This window comes from Mytilus californianus, unplaced genomic scaffold (assembly GCF_021869535.1).
Source record: "Mytilus californianus isolate M0D057914Y unplaced genomic scaffold, xbMytCali1.0.p SCAF_6, whole genome shotgun sequence".
NCBI classification, from domain to species: Eukaryota; Metazoa; Mollusca; class Bivalvia; order Mytilida; family Mytilidae; genus Mytilus; species Mytilus californianus.
This window is the reverse complement of record NW_026262712.1, coordinates 28,564,658-28,586,800: the sequence shown is the minus strand read 5'-3', so window position 1 is coordinate 28,586,800 and position 22,143 is coordinate 28,564,658. Positions and strand designations below refer to the sequence as shown.

The 22,143-nt window shown below is 33.5% G+C and overlaps 2 protein-coding genes across 12 annotated transcripts in view; both read right to left on the bottom strand.

Moving 5' to 3' along the window:
* Positions 1-1,488: 1,488 nt before the first annotated feature.
* LOC127704939 (dual specificity protein phosphatase 3-like) lies at positions 1,489-9,516 on the bottom strand. The gene is made up of 4 exons (XM_052209179.1): positions 9,312-9,516; positions 3,325-3,443; positions 2,653-2,864; positions 1,489-1,979 (listed from the first exon to the last, which is right to left on the bottom strand). Exons 1-4 carry the CDS (start codon positions 9,312-9,314, stop codon positions 1,777-1,779), a joined length of 537 nt encoding a protein of 178 aa, XP_052065139.1. The 5' UTR covers positions 9,315-9,516; the 3' UTR covers positions 1,489-1,776.
* Positions 9,517-17,486: 7,970 nt separating this feature from the next.
* LOC127704926 (uncharacterized) overlaps positions 17,487-22,143 on the bottom strand; it is a 15,629-nt gene continuing 10,972 nt past the window's right edge. For all 11 annotated transcript variants that reach the window (XM_052209163.1, XM_052209153.1, XM_052209161.1 and 8 more), the window contains one exon: positions 17,487-19,838. In XM_052209163.1, the coding sequence (XP_052065123.1) occupies positions 18,125-19,838 (1,714 nt within the window). In that variant the 3' untranslated portion in view covers positions 17,487-18,124. The remainder of the gene's footprint in view (positions 19,839-22,143) is intronic.

Sequence of the window (22,143 nt, the reverse complement as noted above, 5' to 3'; positions counted from 1 at the left end):
GACGAACAGACGAACATTCGGACAGACGGACAACGGTATACCAAAATACGTCCCGTAAACGCGCGTATAAAAAGAAAAAAAAAAGAGACCAAGAGACAAAAAACATCACACAAAACACAACATAGAAAACTAAAGACTGAGCAACACAAACCCCACAAAAAAACTCAGGTGCTCCGGAAGGGTAAGCAGATCCTACTCCAGATGTGGCACCCGTAGTGTTGATCATATCAGCACAAACTTGGTGATTCGGTAGGTCACTTTCTGGGAAAAGGAGGACGAGATTGTGTTTACGACGATTGGAACATATCCGTCGTCATCTGTGAAACAGTTATTCCATAACTTTCAACCAACCCATGATGTCCGTAAATTTTCGAAGGGATGACTTCAACTTCACCACTTGGAACAGTTGGTTTCAACATTGTAGAAATCGTTAATCGACTCCTGATAGCAGTTATTGTCCTTTTAATGACGATTTTTTTAATCACTTTTTGCCTGTTATGTTAATAATTGTATTAATATGATAGATAAAGAAAATTATGCTTTCGCTGTATTGAGCTAATCTTCTGTTCAGCCAGGCTATTAAAAGTTATGAAAGCTTAGAATTTTTTTGGAGGACCTATATAATACCCTTGAACTGTCAATATTCTTTCTTGTCAAAATGTGAAATATCCCTGAATCTTACTTTATAAATTTAATTCCCTTTTCTAGAACTCCTTGGACTTTATGTTTTATTTTTTTGTAGGGTATGTATTTGCATTTTTATTGTAATTTAAATCGGACCCGTGTTAACGTGAATCTGAAAATTCCATTGTATTTATTTTGAGTAAAACATATTCGTCAAATATTTGTCACTGGACGTCACATAAACAATCAATCAATGAATTAGACCATGTGAAATATACATCTCTTTACAGTATACAAATTGTCAATAAATCAATCCATCAATCAATAAACTTACTACAAATCGATCAATACAACCGACCCATCGATCAAACTCCGAAACAGTGGTGCCGTTGCTTCGCTTAACTATCAAAGTCAACGTAGTGTAGCAAGGAAGACGTTACCACTGTTTCGGAGTTTGCCCATCGATATGAAGAACTGATATAAGTCAAACATTTTATAACCAACCAACCAATCAACTATAAATTATATTTATTATATATTAAACTTAGGAAATATGGATGAATTTCATTACCAATTGTTTTCTAAAACAAAAATTTGCTACATCAGTTGTTATATATATTCTTTGGTAGCAACGTTACAAAAGCTGCCACTGTACATAGACACCTAGTAAATCAATAATGAAATTCATACTTTTGAGATGTTTCTTTTTTTTTAAAATGTCTCAACTTTAGACTCTCGGCTGTTAACATTCATCTAACATGTCATGTAATAGCTGATCGGAGTCTACGGCTAGACCACTATAAATGACTATCGAGCATAATTATTAAGTATATATGTATGGCTTATAATACTATGAAACACATACATTTGAATCATATATTTATTTATTTACATACTTGAACACCACAAGTATGTTTGGTCAAACTTCAATCACACCAGAGTCACGTAAAATTGAGGTAGCTTTAACAAATAGCACAATGAGTCATGTTTTAGAAAAAATCCAAAGAGTGGTGTTACTCTAACGATATGAGTTATTGGAACAGGGACTTCTAAAGTGTAAACTTTGTAATGCGAAGAGCTGTACTTAATATCATACTAGCATGATCACTAAAATTAAATGTAAATGCAGCCATGTTTTTTCTCATTTTCTATCTATTTGTGCGTAACATCGTCAAATATTTCTTTATTCAGACTACACAATTGCATAATGAGACCGTTGCTAGGACACACTTTACGACATCTTCTGATACACTTTACGGCATTCCAGATAGGTAACTGTTCCTTTAGCATGAGGTAGGCAATTGCCATTGCGGGCGATTTTCGGACTCCGCCTGAACAGTGAACCAGGACTTTACCTGCAATGAAAGAATGATAATGTTTAATTTGTGTTGTCTTAAAAATAAATAAAAAATAACGTCTAATTAAATAAACGGCATTATAATGTTTTTTTTTAGGATTTAGAAATTTGTTCAGTCATTACTCATATTAATAATTGATAACATACATAAATTATATTTTTTTCTTTCCACATGCAGTATGTAGGTAAGGGAGCTACCATTTGATTTTTAGGGGGGGGGGGGGGGATTGTTGCAAGGATGAACAATTTTGTCCTGCATTTTTGTTGTTGTAATATCTGTCCTGCCTTTTTATTTTTCACTCTATTCAGTGCAGCCTTTTTTTTGCCAAGTTGCTCAGCCTGCCTTTTTTTTGCCAAGTTGCTCAGCCTGCCTTTTTTTTTACTCAAAACTCATGTCCTGCCTTTTTTTCAAATTTCATCCTACCCCCCCCCCCCCCCCCCTTCCATAAAAATCAAATGGTAGCTCCCTAACACCATATACATGTATGTTCTTTATGCAAAGGAGAGGGTTTCAAAAGCTTCTACTGTTTGGTTGCTTGTATGCGTTTATAATTGTTTTGAAATTCCATACAAACGGCTTAAAGTACGAGGAACGTGCTCGGTAAAAAATAAATATTGATACCAGAAATGGATTAATCATTAGTTGAGTCATTAATTTAATGAAATCTTACCTCCATCTTTTATGGTGTCCTCTATCAGGTCAGCACCATCTTCAACAATATTTATTAAGCATGTGTACACGTTATCATCCGAACTAAGTGGACAATATTTTATGTCATAAGGTTCATAAATTAATGGGTTCGTTTTCACTTCGTTTGGGGACAGATTTATAACAAGATTTATTCCAAGTTCCTTCAGCTTTGCTGCATCCCGTGCAATAACCCTGAAAAAAGGAATATGGAGTAAATCATTGTAATATGATTGCATTTTGTTTTAGCTGTTCTATTCACTTAAACAACGCCTGTTTGGTATCCTCCGAAAACGTGTCACTGAAATTGTTACCACTTGCTTCAGTTTCTAGCTACATGTATGAATTTGTAGATGTGGTGGCGCATTTTCAGTAATCAATGATTTCAGGACTGCCATGATCTGAACCATACATGAAGTAAATAATCTCTGCACGTATTTTGCAGTGTAAAATTGTAAAAGCATGATAGTATTCTATGAATCTGTTCAATTCACTCACAACTTATGTACTAAACTCGGAGAGTTTAGAGCTTGACATATGGCCAGTTACCTATAGTTGAACAATGTGTGTTAACCTAAAAAAAAAAAAAGGAAAAAAAAAAAAAAAAAAAAAAGAAGTATAATGAAAAAAAACAAAGGACAATATTTTTACTTACTCATTTCCTACAAATAGGTTTTTGTAGACTTCATTTATGTTTGAATCTGCACCATCAGATTTCCTGTCCATAAAGTACATTAAAACTTCGTTGCAAAGTTGGACATCGTACGACAATTCCTACAAGTGTAACGTAAAAATGTAATGTTGTAAATTTCTAAATATATTAAAAATCATCATGCGTATATTAAGTCATAATAAATATTACAAACGACTCAATATTCATTTTCAGTTTTTTCCCCATGTTGATCAATATACAAATAAGGAGGTGTGGCCACGGTATGATTGCCAATGAGACAACTATCCAGAAAAGACCGAATGTAACGGAAGTTAGCCACCATTGGTCACTGTATGGTGTATATGTAACAGTGGATAGATTCCGCCATATCCACTGTGTATCATCGCCACCGGAAATTGGGTACTAACGAAGCGGAGAGAAATGAAAAAAAAGTAAACAAGGTAAGAATTCATTCAATTTAAAGCATTTCTACTGATTTGACGAGGGTACCGCTTAAGATATAATTTTCTGATATATAATTCTTTAAATTATTAGGCCGATAAGTACAAAATTATGTCAAGATTTTGTGTTATACTTCAAAACTTGCAACTTAGTACCCGAAAATTTCGAGGTCCATCGTCCTCTGTCGCCACATTGGCAAGATATTCAACTGTTATTCATTATTTTTCCAGACATGTTTTTAGATTATGATAGTGTGACATCATATTTACTGAGATTTGTTGTCATAAAGATGTTTTTTAAAGAATATGGATCAACATATTGTTTGTTTATTGTACGGCGAATTGCAGAACGTTGTACGGCGAATTGCAGAATAACAACTTTTGTCTGTACGGCGTCTTGCAATATATTGTAATTTAAAGATGAAATTAATCACTGTTTAGAAAATATCAAGTGACGATATTTTGTCCATATTAAAGCTTTACCGGCTTCCAAATATACAAAATAAACTACATATCAAATATTATAAAATATATGCCGTTACTTTTGTTCAGAAGTCGTCGTTGCGTACCTCTATTCGACTTTGTGTTTTTAAAGACAAAAAGGTTTTTTTCAACCATATTATCCTAAATACATTCATATATCGTTATAATACTAACGACTGTTGTCTTATTTGTTGTCAGGGTGAAATTTTGTAAGTTCAATAAAAAAAAACGACCATTCATCCTTCCTTGGTGCTTGAAAGAATTTTTTTTTTAATATAAACAGTGGAGATGTGGTATGATTGCAAATAAGAACTATTCACCAGGGTCAAATAAATTGTATGTAAGCAATTATATGCTATCGTACAGCCTTCAACAACTAAAACTCGTACCTTATAGTCGGCTATAAAAAGCCCCGACATGAAAAATGTGGAAGGATTCAACAAGAAAACTAACGGCCTAACTCATAACAAAACAATGTACGAAAAACAACACATATGATAGCGATGAACCAACGACAACCACCGAACTACATGTACAGGCTCGTGACTTCGGACAGACACTTTAAGAATGTCCTGGGTAAAATTCGTTGTTTATTTTTTAATTTCTGAAACGAATAATTTGTTGAAAGAAAAGTGAAGAAAATACCTTTTTTTCATTGAAAATTAGGAGAAATAAATCATGAATTGTGTTTCGAATTAATTTTCTTGTTTCTTATCGAAAATAAGATTGTATTTTTTTTAGTTTAAGTAAATTCATTCAATCTTTTTATTTACAGGGATAAAAGAATAAAAGACTTTTGCTAAGGCTGTTTGGCCTAAACTTAAAGGAGTAGATGGAGGGGTAGTGAGATGGAGTGTATTAGTCCGAATTCTCAATGTACTTAAATTTTCATGATTACTATGTATAATATTTCTCAGTAAATTTTAATGTGATATTGTGCCAATTAAAATTATATAATTAATACAAGTAAGACTTGCATTTGCTTTAAAAGATATACATGTAGCAGCACGTGATTATTTGTTTTCAAACACACCTTCTCTGTTTTGAAACTTATAAATGTATGGATCTCGGCCTATCTGTTTGGTTGGATATAAATTCAAAGTGTTTCAAAATCAACAGTTAGCCCTATTTTTGGGTGTGTGTAAACAATATAATCTTTAGATAGATGCTAAAATTAAAATCATTTTTCTTAATAAGAAGAAAAAAGTGCTTAAAATCATTTTTCTTAATAAGAAGAAAAAATTGCAACTAAAGCACGACTGAATGTAAAAAGGTGTACCCGACTTATTCTTTCACGATAAGAATTTACCGATTTCGGTATTTTAACAAAACTGTTTACGAGGGCAAATAAATAAAAGAACGCTTTCAAATCAACATTTAAATTTTCATAGATTTTTCCAAAAGAATTTATGAGTATGCATCATCAGGAATTAAAAAATATTTCAACCTGTCCTTATCATGATGTTATTTGATTATATTTCATTAACTTACAAGTCGAAGATGCTAGCTTTTGTGTATTGTATTTATAAGTATATAGCATTAAAATGACAACCAAAAAAACTTCATACAAGGTCATCTTTATTCTCAAGTAAAAAGTTTATATAAATAGTTTATGCCGAAGCCACAGCGGGATTTGTATCCCTGGTATCGGATTTTTCTTTCATTCTTTCCAAAAATGATTAATATAAGGTTGATATTTTTAAAAATTCAAACAGTGTTAGCCACCGAGCTTGTTCATTTCTTTATTATAATATATTGGCTGTATCTGCCTTTTACAAATAAGACAATAACATTAATTGAATAAGGAGATGTGGAATGATTTTCAGTGAGAGGACTATCCAACAAAGTCCAAATGAAACGGATTTGACCAACTAATGGTCATTATACACTTCACAATGAACAAAACCCATATACTGTATCAAAATTGCCTGATTTATGACAAAATCATGAACAAATGTCAGACAGCAACCTACGACAGCCGCTATATTATACATGTTCCTCACCGGGGACAGACACATATAACGTCAGGGGCATAAAAATAGGTCAGTGAAACAGTGACATGCCTTTTCGAAAGTTGCAACATTTGCCAGCTTTTGTATATATGCCGTATTCATATTGTATAAATCGAGTATGTAAAAGATGTACTAATAGGACTGTGTTCAAGCCTTATATTGTGTATACATCTTAAATGCTGTCAAGCGAATTGTATTTTTATCAAATGCATAATTGGATATATGAACTTAATACTTTATTTTCTTTAAAAGGACGGCAAATAAATATTTTAAAATTAGCAAGTTGCCATACAGTTGAATACAAGTTGCCATACAGTAAATTTGTCAACACGAGCAAGTTGCCGTACCCTAGACTTTATTTTTTATGGTCTATATTCTTAAAAAAAACATCTTTTTGACTACAAATCTCAGTAAATATGATGCCACACTATAATAATCTTAAAGTGTGTCTGAAAAAATAATGAAAAATAGTTGAATATCTTGCCAATGGGGCGACAAAGGACGATCGACCTCGAAATTTTCGGGTACTAAGTGGCAAGTTTTGGAGTATAACACAAAATCTTGACATAATTTTGTACTTATCGGCCTAATAATTTAAAGAATTATATATCAGAAAATCATTTCTTAAGCGGTACCCTCGTCAAATCAGTAGAAATGCTTTAAATTGAATGAATTCTTACCTTGTTTACTTTTTTTTCATTTCTCTCCTCTTCGTTAGTACCCAATTTCCGGTGGCGATGATACACAGTGATATCCGGAGGATGAAAATTCCTAGTGTTTTTAAAAATCACTAGTTTTTTTTTAATCTGGGTCCAGTGTAAAATATCCACCACACATCATGAGATTCTAAAGAGGGTTTTTTGATTTTTGAACGGGAAATCTGAGACTGCTATAACACATGTGTTATAGTGGTCACAGGGGAAATATATAAAAAATGGGGCTTGGTATTTTTTTTGGAGGGGGGGGGGGGGGGGGGGGGTATTTGAATGAACTGAAACTTGCATAGTTGATTTATGTAATAAAAGGACAAAGTAAACTAGTGTTTTTCATCCAAGGAATGTTCACACTAGTGTTTTTGAACCATGCAGGAATGATTACACTAGTGCTTTTCTACCATGGAGGATTACACTAGTGATTTTGTTCCAGTTATTTTGAACCTCAGTTTTTATATACAGACAATCCATTCCATCGTGTGTTTTGATTACAAATACGTCCTTTTTTGCTCTTATTCTTTTTTTTTCATTTTCACTTAAATCTTCAGGATATTTTTGCAATTTTTAAGTACATATTCCTTCTCATCCATTTCTGAAGTAAGTGCGAAAACCCCGTCAAAATTACATTTTATGTTGTACGACTTTATAATATATCATAAAATAGCGCAAGATTGATTCAGATTAATTAAACTGGTTCCTTGAAAATTATTCTAATTTTAACCTTTTAATTTATGTAAACAATAAACCGGTCTAATATAAACAAAACAACGATATCAAGATCGACGCTTTTCCACTATTTACATCCAATATTCTCTAGTGAAAAACAGTTACCCGGAATAAATACGAGGTTTCTTATCGTCGAGTTGCAAGTTGCGAGTTGAAAAGGCCGAGTTGCGAGTTACGAAAGTCGAGTTGCGAGTTACGACAGTCGAGTTGCGAGTTACGACGGTCGAGTTGCGAGTTACAAAAGTCGAGTTGCGAGTTGCAAAAGTCGAGTTGCGAGTTACAAAAGTCGAGTTGCGAGTTACGAAAGTCGAGTTGCGAGTTACGAAATTCGAGTTGCGAGTTACGAAGGTCGAGTTGCGAGTTACAAAAGTCGAGTTGCGAGTTACGAAAGTCGAGTTGCGAGTTACGAAAGTCGAGTTGCGAGTTACGAAAGTCGAGTTGCGAGTCAAATAAATACATGGTGGAATGAAATTACGCTTTCATATACATAATCCTTTACTCTTTATTCACATGCTTATGTTAGATTTTGCTATAATTGTCGAAGAGATTTTATTATAAATATAAGAAGATTGCTAATGAGACAACTCTCCTCCATATAGTCTTTTTCTAACAGCCCAGCTCTTGTTTTATTTAATTTATTAGTAAATAAATGTTATTGCTATTTGAATCACTGTCTATTACATATTTTCCCGATTCAAAATTTTCTATTTTTTTCTTATTAGCAAGGTCATTTTGATACTCTTCTATATTTTAGTTATAAATAATGAATGGTTTTATGTGGTGTAAAAAAGTACGGCCGCTTTACTTTTCTGACAATCACACCCCTGTCAATTTGTCGTCTGGTTCCCTATCACTAGAGCTCGAAGCCTATCAGCGGAGCCAAGATTCCAGCAAGAGGAAACTGGAGTCCTATCAGTGGTGCCCGGAACACCCTCCCCAAAATTGCTGAAATTAACCTACAATTCATAATCTTGAGCCTGGAGCTAAACGATACAATTAAGATCTAGAACGGAGCCCATATTACACCTCCCCCTTTTCCCCTTCCTCGCGTAACCTTACTCCTGGAATGTGAAAAATGGTGCTTATAATTCAGGACAGTCAATATAACTGTTTTGGTAATTAGTCATATTGAATAGTTGTTCTTTGTAGTAACATTTATAGACCTGTCAATAGCAAAATTGTTATGCCATTTTTTGTGTGAAATCACTTGTGGGATAGCATTGATAAATTTTTAATCTGTTTTCCCCCCTTCAAATCATTATAACACAAACATTTCAAATTTAACATTTTTAAAAAGTTAATATTTCTTAAAGGACAATGAAAATAATGCTTGCTACCGATTTCCCAAAGTTAAAAAAAAAGGAAAGAAAATATTAAAGGATTTTAAGCAGAGGAAGATCAAAATTCCAAACGAGCAACGCTACACGTCCTCAATAAATACACAAAATTCAATCAAAGACGTGACATAAGGGTCCCTTAAGAACGAGACAAAACATATTATGACTTTTGAAATAACTCAGTTTGCCAATTTCAACAAAACATTAGCTTCTCTTAATACTTAAAATGTAAAATTTTACACCTATATTCTTACTCACCATTTTGTTCTATATTATCCTTCTCATTTGGTCTACAAAAATTCGGTCAGTGTTTAAATTTGTAGATGGGTCCGAAAATAAACCAATTCCTTTCATGTTAAAAAGAAGGTATAAACAAGTCTATTGTTTTGATTTGAACAAAATGTTTATCTACTTGACTGGATCATTAATTTTCAATGAAGCTAATTGAAAAATGAAAACCATGAAAAAAATTTAAATTTGAAATCGATAGCATGTTTACTCTATATTGGCGATATTTAATATTCTTATTTAACCATTTAAAAACGGAATTTAAAAATAAATACAAGTTTACGTGATTAAATAAGGAATGTTCATAAATATAATAAAACGGAAACACATTAACGGTTACGCGCTACAACTCTACATATTTGGGTATAAGATTCGGACAAAACATTTATTTCATTCAGAAAATTCAACAAAAGTCGGACTTTTGTATTTGCGATATATTAGTTGTATAAAAAAATTTCACATAATGACCTATCAATGACTTTAGAAACCTCGCAGATTTGGCTTTAATTTTATCTTAAATATAACTTAGGTAGCAATACACAGTTAGGAATGAAGTTTCGCATTTTGGCCATGGTGAATTTTTCAAATATGAAAGTTATTTTTGATTGATTGATTGGTGTTTAACGCCACTTTCAACACTATTGTGCTATTTTGTGGCGGTCAGTTTTTATTGGTGGAGGAAGCCGGAGTGCCCGGAGAGAACCACCGACCTTCAGTAGGAAAACAGACAAATCCTAGTCAATTGGAGTCCTTGGAGTGGACCTGCCCCGTGTGGGATTCGAACTCACAACCACAGTGTTGACTGGCTAGTGATTAGACAGCTGATGACTAATTTAGCCTTCAAAGTGGGATTATAAGAACTTCAGGATTATTTTTTACATGTTTTATGGGCTATTTTCTGTTTGACTGTCCGTATTTTCATAGCCAGACCGGTCATAGATCCAGAAATTATTGATATGTTTACAAACACTTTTTTTACACGAACTTTTTGACACAATTTTACCAAAAAATGAGACAAAAGACATATAATTTTTATTGTCGAGCCTGCGACTTCTGTCGCAGAAAGCTCGACATAGGGATAGTGATCCGGCGGCGGCGGCGGCGGTGTTAGCTAACCTCGTAAAAGCTTAATATTTTAGAAGGTAGAAGACCTAGCTGGATCCTAGATGCCTTATGTTATAAAGTTTCCGTCTGTCATATGTCCATTGCCCTTGACCTCATTTTCATGGTTCAGTGACTACTTGAAAAAAGTTAAGATTTTTAGTATTCAGTTTCTTAATTTCTCTCTTATTATGAGTAATAGGATAACTATATTTGGTATGTGCGTACCTTGCAAGGTCCTTATGCCTGTCAGACAGTTTTCACTTGACCTCGACCTCATTTCATGGATCAGTGAACAAGGTTAAGTTTTAGTGGTAAAGTCCATATCTCAGATACTATAAGCAATAGGTCTACCATATTTAGTGTATGGAATGATTGTAAGGTGGTCATGTCCATTTGGCAGGTGTCATCTGACCTTGACCTCATTTTCATGGTTCAGTGGTTAAAGTTAAGTTTTTGTGTTTTGGTCTGTTGTTCTAATACTGTATACAATTGGTCAACTATATTTGGTGTATGAAATTATTTTATGATGTACATGTAAGCCTGGCATGTTTTATTTGACCTTGACCTCATTTTTACGGTTCATTGCTCAATGTTAAATATTTGTTTTTTTGGTATGTTTTTCTAATACTATTAGCAATAGGTCGACTATATTTGGTGTATGGATTGATTGTAAGGTGTATATGTCTGCAGGCGCGGATCCAGCATTTTTTAAAAGGGGGATTCCCAACCCAGGATAAAGGGGGGGGGGGGGTTCCAACTATATGTCCCCATTCAAATGCATTGATCGTCAAGAAAAAAGGAGGGGTTCCAACACCCGGAACCCCTCCTCTGGATCCGCCACTGGTCTGTCTTGCAATTATCATCTGACGATGACCTCATTTTCATGGTTCATTGGTCAATCTTAAGTTTTTCTGGTTTAGTTTGTTTCTTAGATACTATATGCAAAAGGTCAACTATATTTAAAGCATGTAATGATTGTTAGGTGTAAATGTCTGTCGAGCGGGGTTCATCTGACCTTGGCCTCATTTTCATGGTTCATTGATCAATGTTAAGTGTTCCTGGTTAAAGTTTGTTTATTTGATGTGCAATAGGTCAACTATATTTAAAGCATATTGGGTGTATGGAATGATTGTAAGGTGTACATGTATTTCCAGTTTGGTTTATCTGACCTTGACCTCATTTTCTTTGATCATGTTTAATTGATGTGATAGTTGTAGTAAAGCTTTATATTTAGGACTATCAACATAATATCAATGTTGAGTAAAGAAGGTGAGACATTTCAGCGTGTGCACTCTTGTTTGATCTCTTGATAGATATATGCAAACAGTTTTAGAAAAGGTATCACTCCAAGGGATTGAAATCCTGCTTTTGGTCAACTTTACCCCCCTTTTTGCAATATTTTATAGCTATTAAATGCAGACTGTTGCCATAGATACACCTAAAAGAAACTTTATTTAATCATTTTAACTACTGGAAATCAAATCTTTGGAAGATACTGATTACATACATATGCACATATATGACACAAACTGTAGGCTTAATTTGTAAGAAAGCAAGGAAAAGGGGATGGTAAAATTTATTACGGTAAAATTTTATTTATTTACCTAACTGTATATTGCTACCTTATGGTCATTTAAATAAAAAGTAGAGCAGTTTCCTACTTTCAGACACACCTTTTTTAAAATTTTGTTCGTAAAAATAGCTGTTTTTGTTTGCTTTTGATTATCTGATATCTTTAAACCCGATTTTAAAAATTCCAGATTTGGCTTTTCAAACGTAAGATTATACCAAACATGCAGTCAAAGCTTTCAGTCGAAAGAATACAAAGAATACCAATTAAGAAAATAGTATTAGAGACGAAGAACAGTCACTCACCATCAATTACATAAACTGTTAACACAGAGATATGTCTCGCCTATTTGTTATTTTGATAATTCAAATGTTGAAATTAAAATAGCAATACTTTAACATGTAAGTTATGCATATATTCAAAGTCAATGAACAATGACTGACGGTACAGGGCTAAACAATCTCCATGAAATGAGATGTGCCAATGTTAATACAATTGCAAACCAAATACCATTGTCTTTTCGTAAGTCGTTCCCTTTAAACAAACCTAAACACAAACATTAACTTATAAACTATGTAAAAGTTTCAAAGTCAATGAACCATAATTAGGGGTGGGGTTATATAATCTCCATGGAAATGTAACTTGCAAATGCCAATACATTTGCATACCAAATATCATTGACTTTACATTAGTGGTTCATCTTAAACTGACCTAATCACAAACTAATACATGAAAACTAAGCAAAAGTTTCAAAATCAATAGACCATGAATGAGGGGGCGGGGCCAAATAATCTCCATGGAAATGAGATGTGCCAATGCTTATACAACTGCATACCAAATATCATTGACCTATCACTAGTGGTTCACCATAAACTGACCTAATCACAAACTAATACATGTAAACTAAGCAAAGTTTCAAAGTCAATAGACCTTGACTGAGGGGGCGGGGCCAAATAATCTCCATGGTAACAAGATGTGCCAATGCTAATACAACTGCATACTAAATATCACTGTTCTACCACTAGTGGTTCCCCATAAACTGACCTAATCACAAACTAATACATGTAACCTAAGCAAAGTTTCAAAGTCAATAGACCTTGACTGAGGGGGCGGGGTCAAATAATCTCCATGGTAATGAGATGTGCCAATGCTTATACAACTGCATACCAAATATCATTGACCTACCACTAGTGGTTCACCATGAAATAGACCTAATCACAAACCAATACATTGTTGACGCCGCCGCCGCAGCCGCAGCCGGAAACAGCATACCTATGTCTCGCTTTTTGACTCCGTCAAGCCGAGACAAAAACTGACGATTTAAACAAGAACATTAACAAAGTTTGGGCAAACTCGATTGCTGTGTAAGGGAAATCTGCTCTACTATAGTGGCAATTGTCGTATTCAAAACTGAAGATTTAAACAAGAACATAAACATAGTTCGGGCAAACTCGATTTCTCTGGAAGGATAATCTGCTCTACTATAGTGGCAATTGTCGTATTTTAAAGGTAAAATAAAGTTTCAAAAATGTCAAAACGTGGAAGGAAAATAAAAGCCTGTGGTTACAAAAATGGAATTTAATATATTTTTTTAATACATAGTAGTTGTTGATGATTATTACTATTCAAAAAAAGGTTAACCAACACAACTTCTGACTGAAAATAACACTTTTTATAATTGTTTTCACATGGGCTCGTTAAAAAAAAATGTCTACAACGCACAAAATTAACGAAGGGGTGAATCTGATGGCATAAATGATTACATGTGAACTGAAACAAACATTTTCCTCGCAAATAAAAATAATAAAAAAAAAGAAAACGGAGAGCACTTTTTTACCCATCTTCGCTAGCCAAGGGTTACGATCCAGTCCACTCCTCTTCCCTCTCCTCTTCCCTCTCTCGAAGAGGAGGGGACTGGATTGTAACCCTTGGCTAGCGAAGATGTTTTTTACCCAAAATTGTTTACTGTATTTTCTAGAGAGTACTTCTTTAATCAATTCAACATCCTTAACTGCTGTTAATTTCAAATCATTTTAAGCATTTCCATAAAAAGATATGTACGAACCGTCAAAGTTTAACCTCCATTTCTTTCAATAGAGGTGTTGCAAAACTTCATTTCAGGAAAAGCTAGCTTAAAGTGGGTCATAAAAAATCTATAACTGTTTATTAGTAAACTTATAAACATTTTGTGAAGTGATTTTATAATAATGTATATTTTTTTTCTTTTTCATTCCCACTATTACTTTGTATTGTTTGTACATATGTAAATATTGTATTCCTCTTGTTACACGTATATGTAATGTGTCTGAGTGATCAAATAAAGTTGAAAGTTAAAGAGTTAGTATATAATGCGAGCGTGTATAAGAAAAATACATCAGTGCAGTGCAGTTAGTATTAAAAAAAGATTTAGATAATAATGCGTAGACGGTGGTTTAAATAGTCACATGATAACCTTGTTAAAGTGTAGTACGACAGAAATAAAAGTTGATTCGAATTTTTCACGAAAAGATTTGACATGTTACAAAAGGTTACACTATTATGTCTATTTATAATTTTATCTAAAACGACACAAAAAGATCTTCTGGAAATTAGGATATTAAATTATTTCTAAACTGTAATAAACTACTATTTATGTTGTATTTATCTTTAAGGAGACGAGATAGTTCGAACTTTAAAAAAAACGAAATAAAAAAGTTTGAAAACGATTTAATTTTGCTTGCTTAACGTTCAGTGACAAGTATTTCATTAATTTTGAGACAAAATAAGATAAACAATTAATGCACGGTATTGTGTATTCTATAATTTTTTATGACATTTTTCTATATTTGTTTTATACTTTTTTCCCATTATTCTCTATTCTTTACTTTTTTGGTCCATTTTTCTCTGTTCATTATATTTTCTGCTCATTATTCTCTATTCTGGTTACCCATACACACCGTTATTTTACTCCAACTAGAGAATAAGGGTTTGTTAGAATATCAATAAAACAATATTGTATTTTTTATCAATTTAATATGTTTAATCAAAGTTAATTTTCGTCGAATATTGGCTAACATAATACGGATTAAAGACAAATACATGATTTCTATGTACTTTTGCATGCAATACGGGATATTATTTGTCACTATCGGTTTACACATTGTTACTTTTGGTGTCTTTTCTAGGTTATTGTAAACTAATTGTAGAAATATCTGGTTTTCATGGACTTTTCCATAAAATGAGTGCAAAAACAACTACATTTGGTTACTATAAAGTTCATTTCGGTTGATTTAGGTTAAGGTCAAATGCCATCAAATATTATCCAAAAGACCAAATGACTTTTGAATGAGCCTAAAGTTTATATGAGGCTGGGGCCTGATTGTTTTATTAATCTTTATTCTTTTCGGTAATCAGCTATACAAAACTGCGGGAATTCGAGATCTCCTCAGTTACAAAATTGCGACAAATATTATGCTTCTTTATGATGTTGAAAGAAAAATGTAAGAGATTTAACACCCGACATGATGATGAAATTCTTTAAGTTCCATTGTATTATAGACCCAATTCGATCCTTCTAACATGTATGCTTCCTTCTGCAGCGCATGCTAAATAAAAGACTGTTTAACGTCCGGTGACAAATAAACAACTTGCGTATAATTTGGAGTTTAGTTTGACGTCCATTATCACTGAACTAGTATACATATTTGTTTAGGGGCAAGCTGAAGGACGCCTCCGGGTGCGGGAGTTTCTCGCTGCATTGAAGACCCATTGGTGGCCTTCGGCTGTTGTCTGCTCTATGGTCGGGTTGTTGTCTCTTTGACACATTCCCCATTTCCATTCTCAATTTTAACTATTGGTTACAGGGTTCATCCGACCTTGACCATGTACATACACTTGTAAATGAGATAGAATATACCCTGCTTTGTACAAAACGTTAAGCGGAGTCGGATATATAAAGGGATAATTTAACTTGGTACCTCAAAATTAAGAATAACCCTGTCAGAAGGACATGCACATCTTACAGTGTATTTGACCTTTTACTAAAAGTATCTAAGAAACGGACATAATCACGAAAACTTAACGTTGACCAATGAACTATGAAACAATTGGCCAAGGTATGTCAAACGAACATGTAAACATTACAAGTTTCTGCACATACAGGAGGGGCCTGATGGGGGGGGGGGGGGGGGGGGGTCACGGATCACGAAAATATAAAAAAAAAATAAATCTGTAGAAAAACCGATCACGATAGCGAAAATGCGCCGATCACGAAGAACGAAAATAACCCATAAGGCCCCTCATACAGTGTATTTGATCTACTGCTGATAGTTTCTGAGAAAAAGATTTTTCACAATTCCTGTTAGACCGAAATGTACACTTTGTAATCATTATATACAATCAAAGCAGTTGACCAAACAGATAGTATCTAAAAAATGGACCTAGTAAGGAAAAAAAGTAACATCGATCATTGAACCATGAAATAAGGTCAAGTTGAGATGAACCCTGTATGAACATCTTGCAATAAATTTATCCAACACACATTGTTGTCCTTTAACCCATGATAACTGGGAAAAAAGTAGTGATTATGAAAACATTGAGTTTTAGTGTCAATGACTGGACATATGCAAGACTGAAACCCCAGGCCCTAAGTCATGATCTATATACAAGATATGTATTTTGCTTAATACAAAGAGCCGATCCAATGTAGTATCATCACTGTGAGGGTCTGGAATTGTAGGGGGGGGGGGGGGGAGTGTCTTCAATTCTGTATTTTTTAATTTTTAGCCATTTTTCACTTTTGTTTATACATCTTGCTCATTATTCTTTATTCTATATATTTTAGCACCCCATTAGTCTCTATTCTTTATATTTTAGCACCACATTATTCTCTATTCTTTAAATTTTAGCCTTTTTTTCTCTATTCATTAATTTTTAGCCATTTATTCAGCACTTTTTGCCCATTATTCCCTATTCTGTAAACCAAACCCATCAAGACCCTCCACTATGTCTAGAACTTGAATATCCCAATTAGTTTATATCCGCTTGACTATAAACAATGTGTAAATGTAAAATATGTGTCGCTGAAAATTATGCTATCAGGAATTCGACACGCCATGCTCTCAATGTATTGAAATATACACAATGTATCTGCATGCACGCACTTCTGTATACTTTTGGTTATTGATACTTTTTTGTGAAACAATGTAGTGTCCATCAAACAGTTAATTTGTACTCAAAACCCGCAGTTTTTAATATCCTATTGAAATGCAAAATTCAGATGGATTATTGTTCAATTAACAGCTTAGCTGTTAGTCTAAAAAATTGAAATTTTCTGTCAATTGTTAAAGAGGCTCATTCGTTCATTTTTTTTTTTCGAGTTTGGAATCAAACCTTGCAACTCAATTCAATGATTCAGTGAATGTAAATGCTCAACATTATGAATAAAATATCCTAGTTATACATCACTTAGACAGAAATCCGACGACACAAAATTTATTTTTATACCTTTAATTCCTTTACAGATGCTTTTTAAAAGACTTTTTCTTAATACAACAACCATCATGATCGAATAGTACATGTCAAAAACGAGATAATTAGACGAAATTGGTGTTAGTAAAACATTTTAAAGAGGGGCAATTTGTTAGAAGTATGTGACATTAAATTGTCCATTTTTACTAGTGGCAGTGCAATGTCCCGCCCTTCCTCCCAGATCATTTATATTTCAGAACTTTCTTGAAGTTGTTGTTGATTTGTCCTGGTCTGGATATGAATGAAATATTTGCCACTGAACATTAAGGAAATAAAATTCAAACAATGAACTTATTTGAACGATGAAGACAATATAATTTGTGATTCAAGATAAATTTTATGTGTATTTAACAAGCATGTCAATTATAATTTAAAGATTAAAACTTAATTCAACTTTATCAAGTACAAAAAAATAGATAAGAGACATAAAATATAAAGGCCATAACATACAAATACATCGATCTGGCTAAGCAAGTGTTGTGTCCCTTAGTATGTCAAAATTCTTGTTTCCGTTTGAGTCGAACTATGGGTATGTCGAAATATTTCTCTGGTCTGGCTGACTTTGAAATAACGAGAGTCGACTGTATTTAAAAAGTTCATGTTAATTTGTGACAAAATAAACTGAACATTCCTTTCCGCGATCAGTGATAACAAGAAACATATTCTTAGTCGGATGAAAAGAGATATAACACGGAGTTACGAGATTTTCTAATACTGGTTCCCTGTATCCTGTAGTCGTGTTTATTCGCACAACTGTTCCTACTACATCGGTATAAATACATGCATATAACTGCCCTTGCCCATCTACGTCTAGTCCTGTAATGACTTCACCCATCTCCATTATGGTAGGAACAATATTATGTGAACCAGTTTCAGTCATACGTATGATTGATTTACCGTCAGAAATGTATATTCCATCGCAGTTTTCGACGCACATAAATACTGGCTTGAATATACATTCCAAGGTCTTTACTATAGTTTTCTGTTGATTGAAAAGTACGATCTTCTTTACTATAGTTTTTTGTTGATTGAAAAGTACGATCTCGTCATCCCAGGTTGAATAAAGTAAGCCATTCTTCTGTTTGACCCGTTGATATATACCCTGTTTTGTGTTGATACGATGGCCTTCGTTCAAGTTCTTAATGTCAATATTGTAAATACCGTCACCAGGAAAAGACACATAAACATTGTTTTTCAAATCACAAGTTATGTCTGATGACCATATAGATTCTACTTGTATTGTGTGAACACTGGAGCTACTAATGTCATAAACACGAAGTGGGTATCCGACAAAAACTATACGATTGTCCATAGTAAGACAGGCTTTGCCAAATGCTGTCATTTCCAATTTAGAACTGCTAATTTTGTGAAGAAGTTGGATTTTTCCTTGTTGGATATAGGTGTCAATCTGTTGGGTATTCGATGATTGTTGAACTGTAGTTTTCATTTTCTCTATTTTTATATCAGCTATTGTGGCTAGCATTGATTTAATTGTTAAAAAGTCAAATGGAGACGAGAACAGTTCATATGCCACCAAATCTTCTTGAAACTTTGACAAGAATGATTCTTCTTCGACTTGTAAATGGTCTATCGTCTTGATTGCTGCAAAGATTCTGGATTGGGAACCATCATCATCATCTTCTGTTAACGTTTCAATAGCAGTGTGCCAGTACTCTGACTTACTTTTTCTAGTGGTCAAATCTTTAATACTTTTTTCAATTTCGTCCTTGCATATTGTATCACAATCATCTAATTTTCTATCGACATTTTGTTCTAGCTCATCCAAACACGTGTTAAGATCCTTTCGAACTTTACTTACTTTTTCTCTATATTCGTTTTTCTGTTCAGATATTGAACTCAAATTTTTCTGATACAATTCGATTATTTTTCTTATTATAAGCGAACAATCTGAAATTCGCCGTTGTAAATCTTCAATCGCGGTTCTCTTCAAGCTTCGTGAAGCTTTCTCTATTGAAATTACTTCTTCACATTCGATGTGCAGATCCCGTAAACAAGAGGCGCAACCGATTTGATCGTGATGTATACAATAGATAGAAAATTTCTTATAATCGTGGATATGACATGTTTTTGGAATCTCGATAACCGATCGCGATGAACCAAAACTTTTGAGGATTTGGATTGTTTTGTGGTTTTCTGTTGTTTTTCCTTTCCGATGGAATTTTAGACATTCCTTACACAATGGTTCTGAACAGTCACTACACCATGAATGAGCTCTTTGATCTTCTCCGTCTCTACCACATGCTTTACACCACTTCATGTTTGAGGCGCCAGCCATACTATCTTTTTTTCCAGTTCTACAAGAAAAGAAATATATATTTTCCATTACAAACATATTAAGAGAAATTTTGAATGTGTATGAATTACGAATTAAGATGTATATACGTGTATACTGCTATAAGCTTATACTGGCTGGCTACATTTGTGCTGTAGAAATGGTATTTAATTGCAATCGTCAAACGACCTCTTCTTTCATTTTACGCTTCTGTTAGCGTCGAATGAACCTAGAAATTATCGTCATTTTTATAATTAGCGATATATAGAGCAAAATATTCATCGTTAAAGTTAACAACATTGTATCGTTTATCATCATACGGGTGTCCCTTTCCCCCCTCATATATGCATCTCCTATATCTTTTTACCATTTTAATATAAAATTTTAAAACGAGTGGATACAGCCAGATAAAGAATCAAATAATGTGGACTATTTATTCTTAATTGTAAATACTATTGTTATATTCCCATCCGAAACTTCAGAAAATAATGTATGCCTTGATTCATAGAATTAGATGTTTAAATTCCAATTGTCGTAACTACAATCCCGTCCCCTTTTCCCCGAATGTCACGTACCGAATAAGACTTATTGCCGGGTTTGTACTAACGGGAGCAACACGACGGGTGCCGCATGTGGAGCCAGATCTGCTTCCAGAGAACCTGAGACCACCCTTAGTTTTTGGCGGGGTTCGTGTTGCTCAGTCTTCAGTTTTCTATGTTGTGTTTTGTGTACTTTTGTTTGTTTGTTTGTCTTTTTCTTTTTTAGCCATGTCGTTGGCAGTTTATTTGGATGTCCTTTTGGTATCCTCTGCCTCTTTTTTAAAGTTCCGTACCTCTTGATTCTCCTTTTATTATCCCTAATTTGGCAATTTCACAGTCTACAGCGGAAAGGAATTAAACTAGCTTTCAAGCTTTTCCACCTTTTCTGTTATTTGAATAACCGATTTTTATGATTGTGAACTGGAAGCAGTATTGGTCTTGAATAAGTACAATTTATATCTTTATATTTCAAGGACCTCGGTGTTATCAAATAACCTATATTTATTGAAAGTGTAGAAGTGAAACAGTTATTTAATGCATTTCAGGTACGATTTTGCAAAAGCAAAATTATTTTTGAATAAGGTGCTACAAAGAACATGATTTTTGTCAACCAGGGGCATCAATTGATACTGCATATAGCCTTATCAATATGAAAAGTGACAGTATAAACTGTAAAAGCAGAACATTTATGGTCTAGCAATTGAAACATTATATAATTATGTCTGTTTTCAAGTAATGATATTCTTTCAGAAAATAGACCATAGAACATTTGACGAAAGTTGTGGAAATTATTCTGTATATCCCGTAGAGGTAGAGATCAGTTCATTGACTAAGGTTTGTTTCTTCCTATTGGTTGGCATTTTTATAAAACCATAATGCTTGCCATGATAGAGCTGGGGAAAAGTCATGTAGCGAACCAAACACTTTTAATTATGAGACAAACTAATAATTAGTTACAAAGCCTGTTGCAGAAACTATATGTGTCCATACTTAGATTTACAGATTAAGTTTACGGTAGTGAAACAAACGTTTAATAGGTCAATTTCCAAAATGTCTTTAATGCTTCAAATTAACCCTAATTCGTAATGATTATGATAGCCATATGAGTTGCTACATAAAACATCATTGTTTATGTAAATAACACTTTTCATTGAACCCGCTTCCAATGTAGGTGTGGGATTATATAACTAATAAACAAGACATAATCGTATTGTTCGTTTGACCTCTACATATTTGAAGAAAACAATTTCTTGAACATCCATTTTTACAAATCGACATTTTTGTTGTTAGTATATATTGCTATATGATATATGCGAACACTGACTGCTGTGGATTCATTTATTTTCGTTGGTACCAATTTTCGTGGTACCAGATTTCGTGGTTTTGCCAAAGCATGCATACAACCTGATAGAAAATTTGTAATTCGTTGAACATTTCAATTCGTGGTTCACCTGTACCCACGAAAACCACGAAAATTGGTATCCAACGAATAATAATGAATCCACAGTATTAATTCTTAAATTGTGGGTCAATAGTTTTAAAAGGTAACCATCAGGTCTCTTTGCTAATTGTTTTTTTTTTGAAGGATAAAGACTTGTTTGAATAAGTAAACAGAGTGTATCAGTCTTCCAATTAAAACCATTACAACATACATGTGCTTTGAATGTCTGCTTCATTGAAATATGAGATTTTACACATTTAGAACTTTTTAAACAGCGGTATACTACTGTCGCCTTTATTAAGATATTAAAATGACCTTAACTGACAGGGAAACAAAATTAGATTTTA

Bases quoted from the DNA above. Each gene is read 5' to 3' on its own strand.
- LOC127704939 (XM_052209179.1), bottom strand. The intron at 2,865-3,324 runs GTAAGTAAAAAT...TCCTTTTTTCAG, and splicing joins AACCTATTTGTAGGAAATGA to GGTTATTGCACGGGATGCAG. The intron at 1,980-2,652 runs GTAAGATTTCAT...CTTTCATTGCAG, and splicing joins GGACACCATAAAAGATGGAG to GTAAAGTCCTGGTTCACTGT.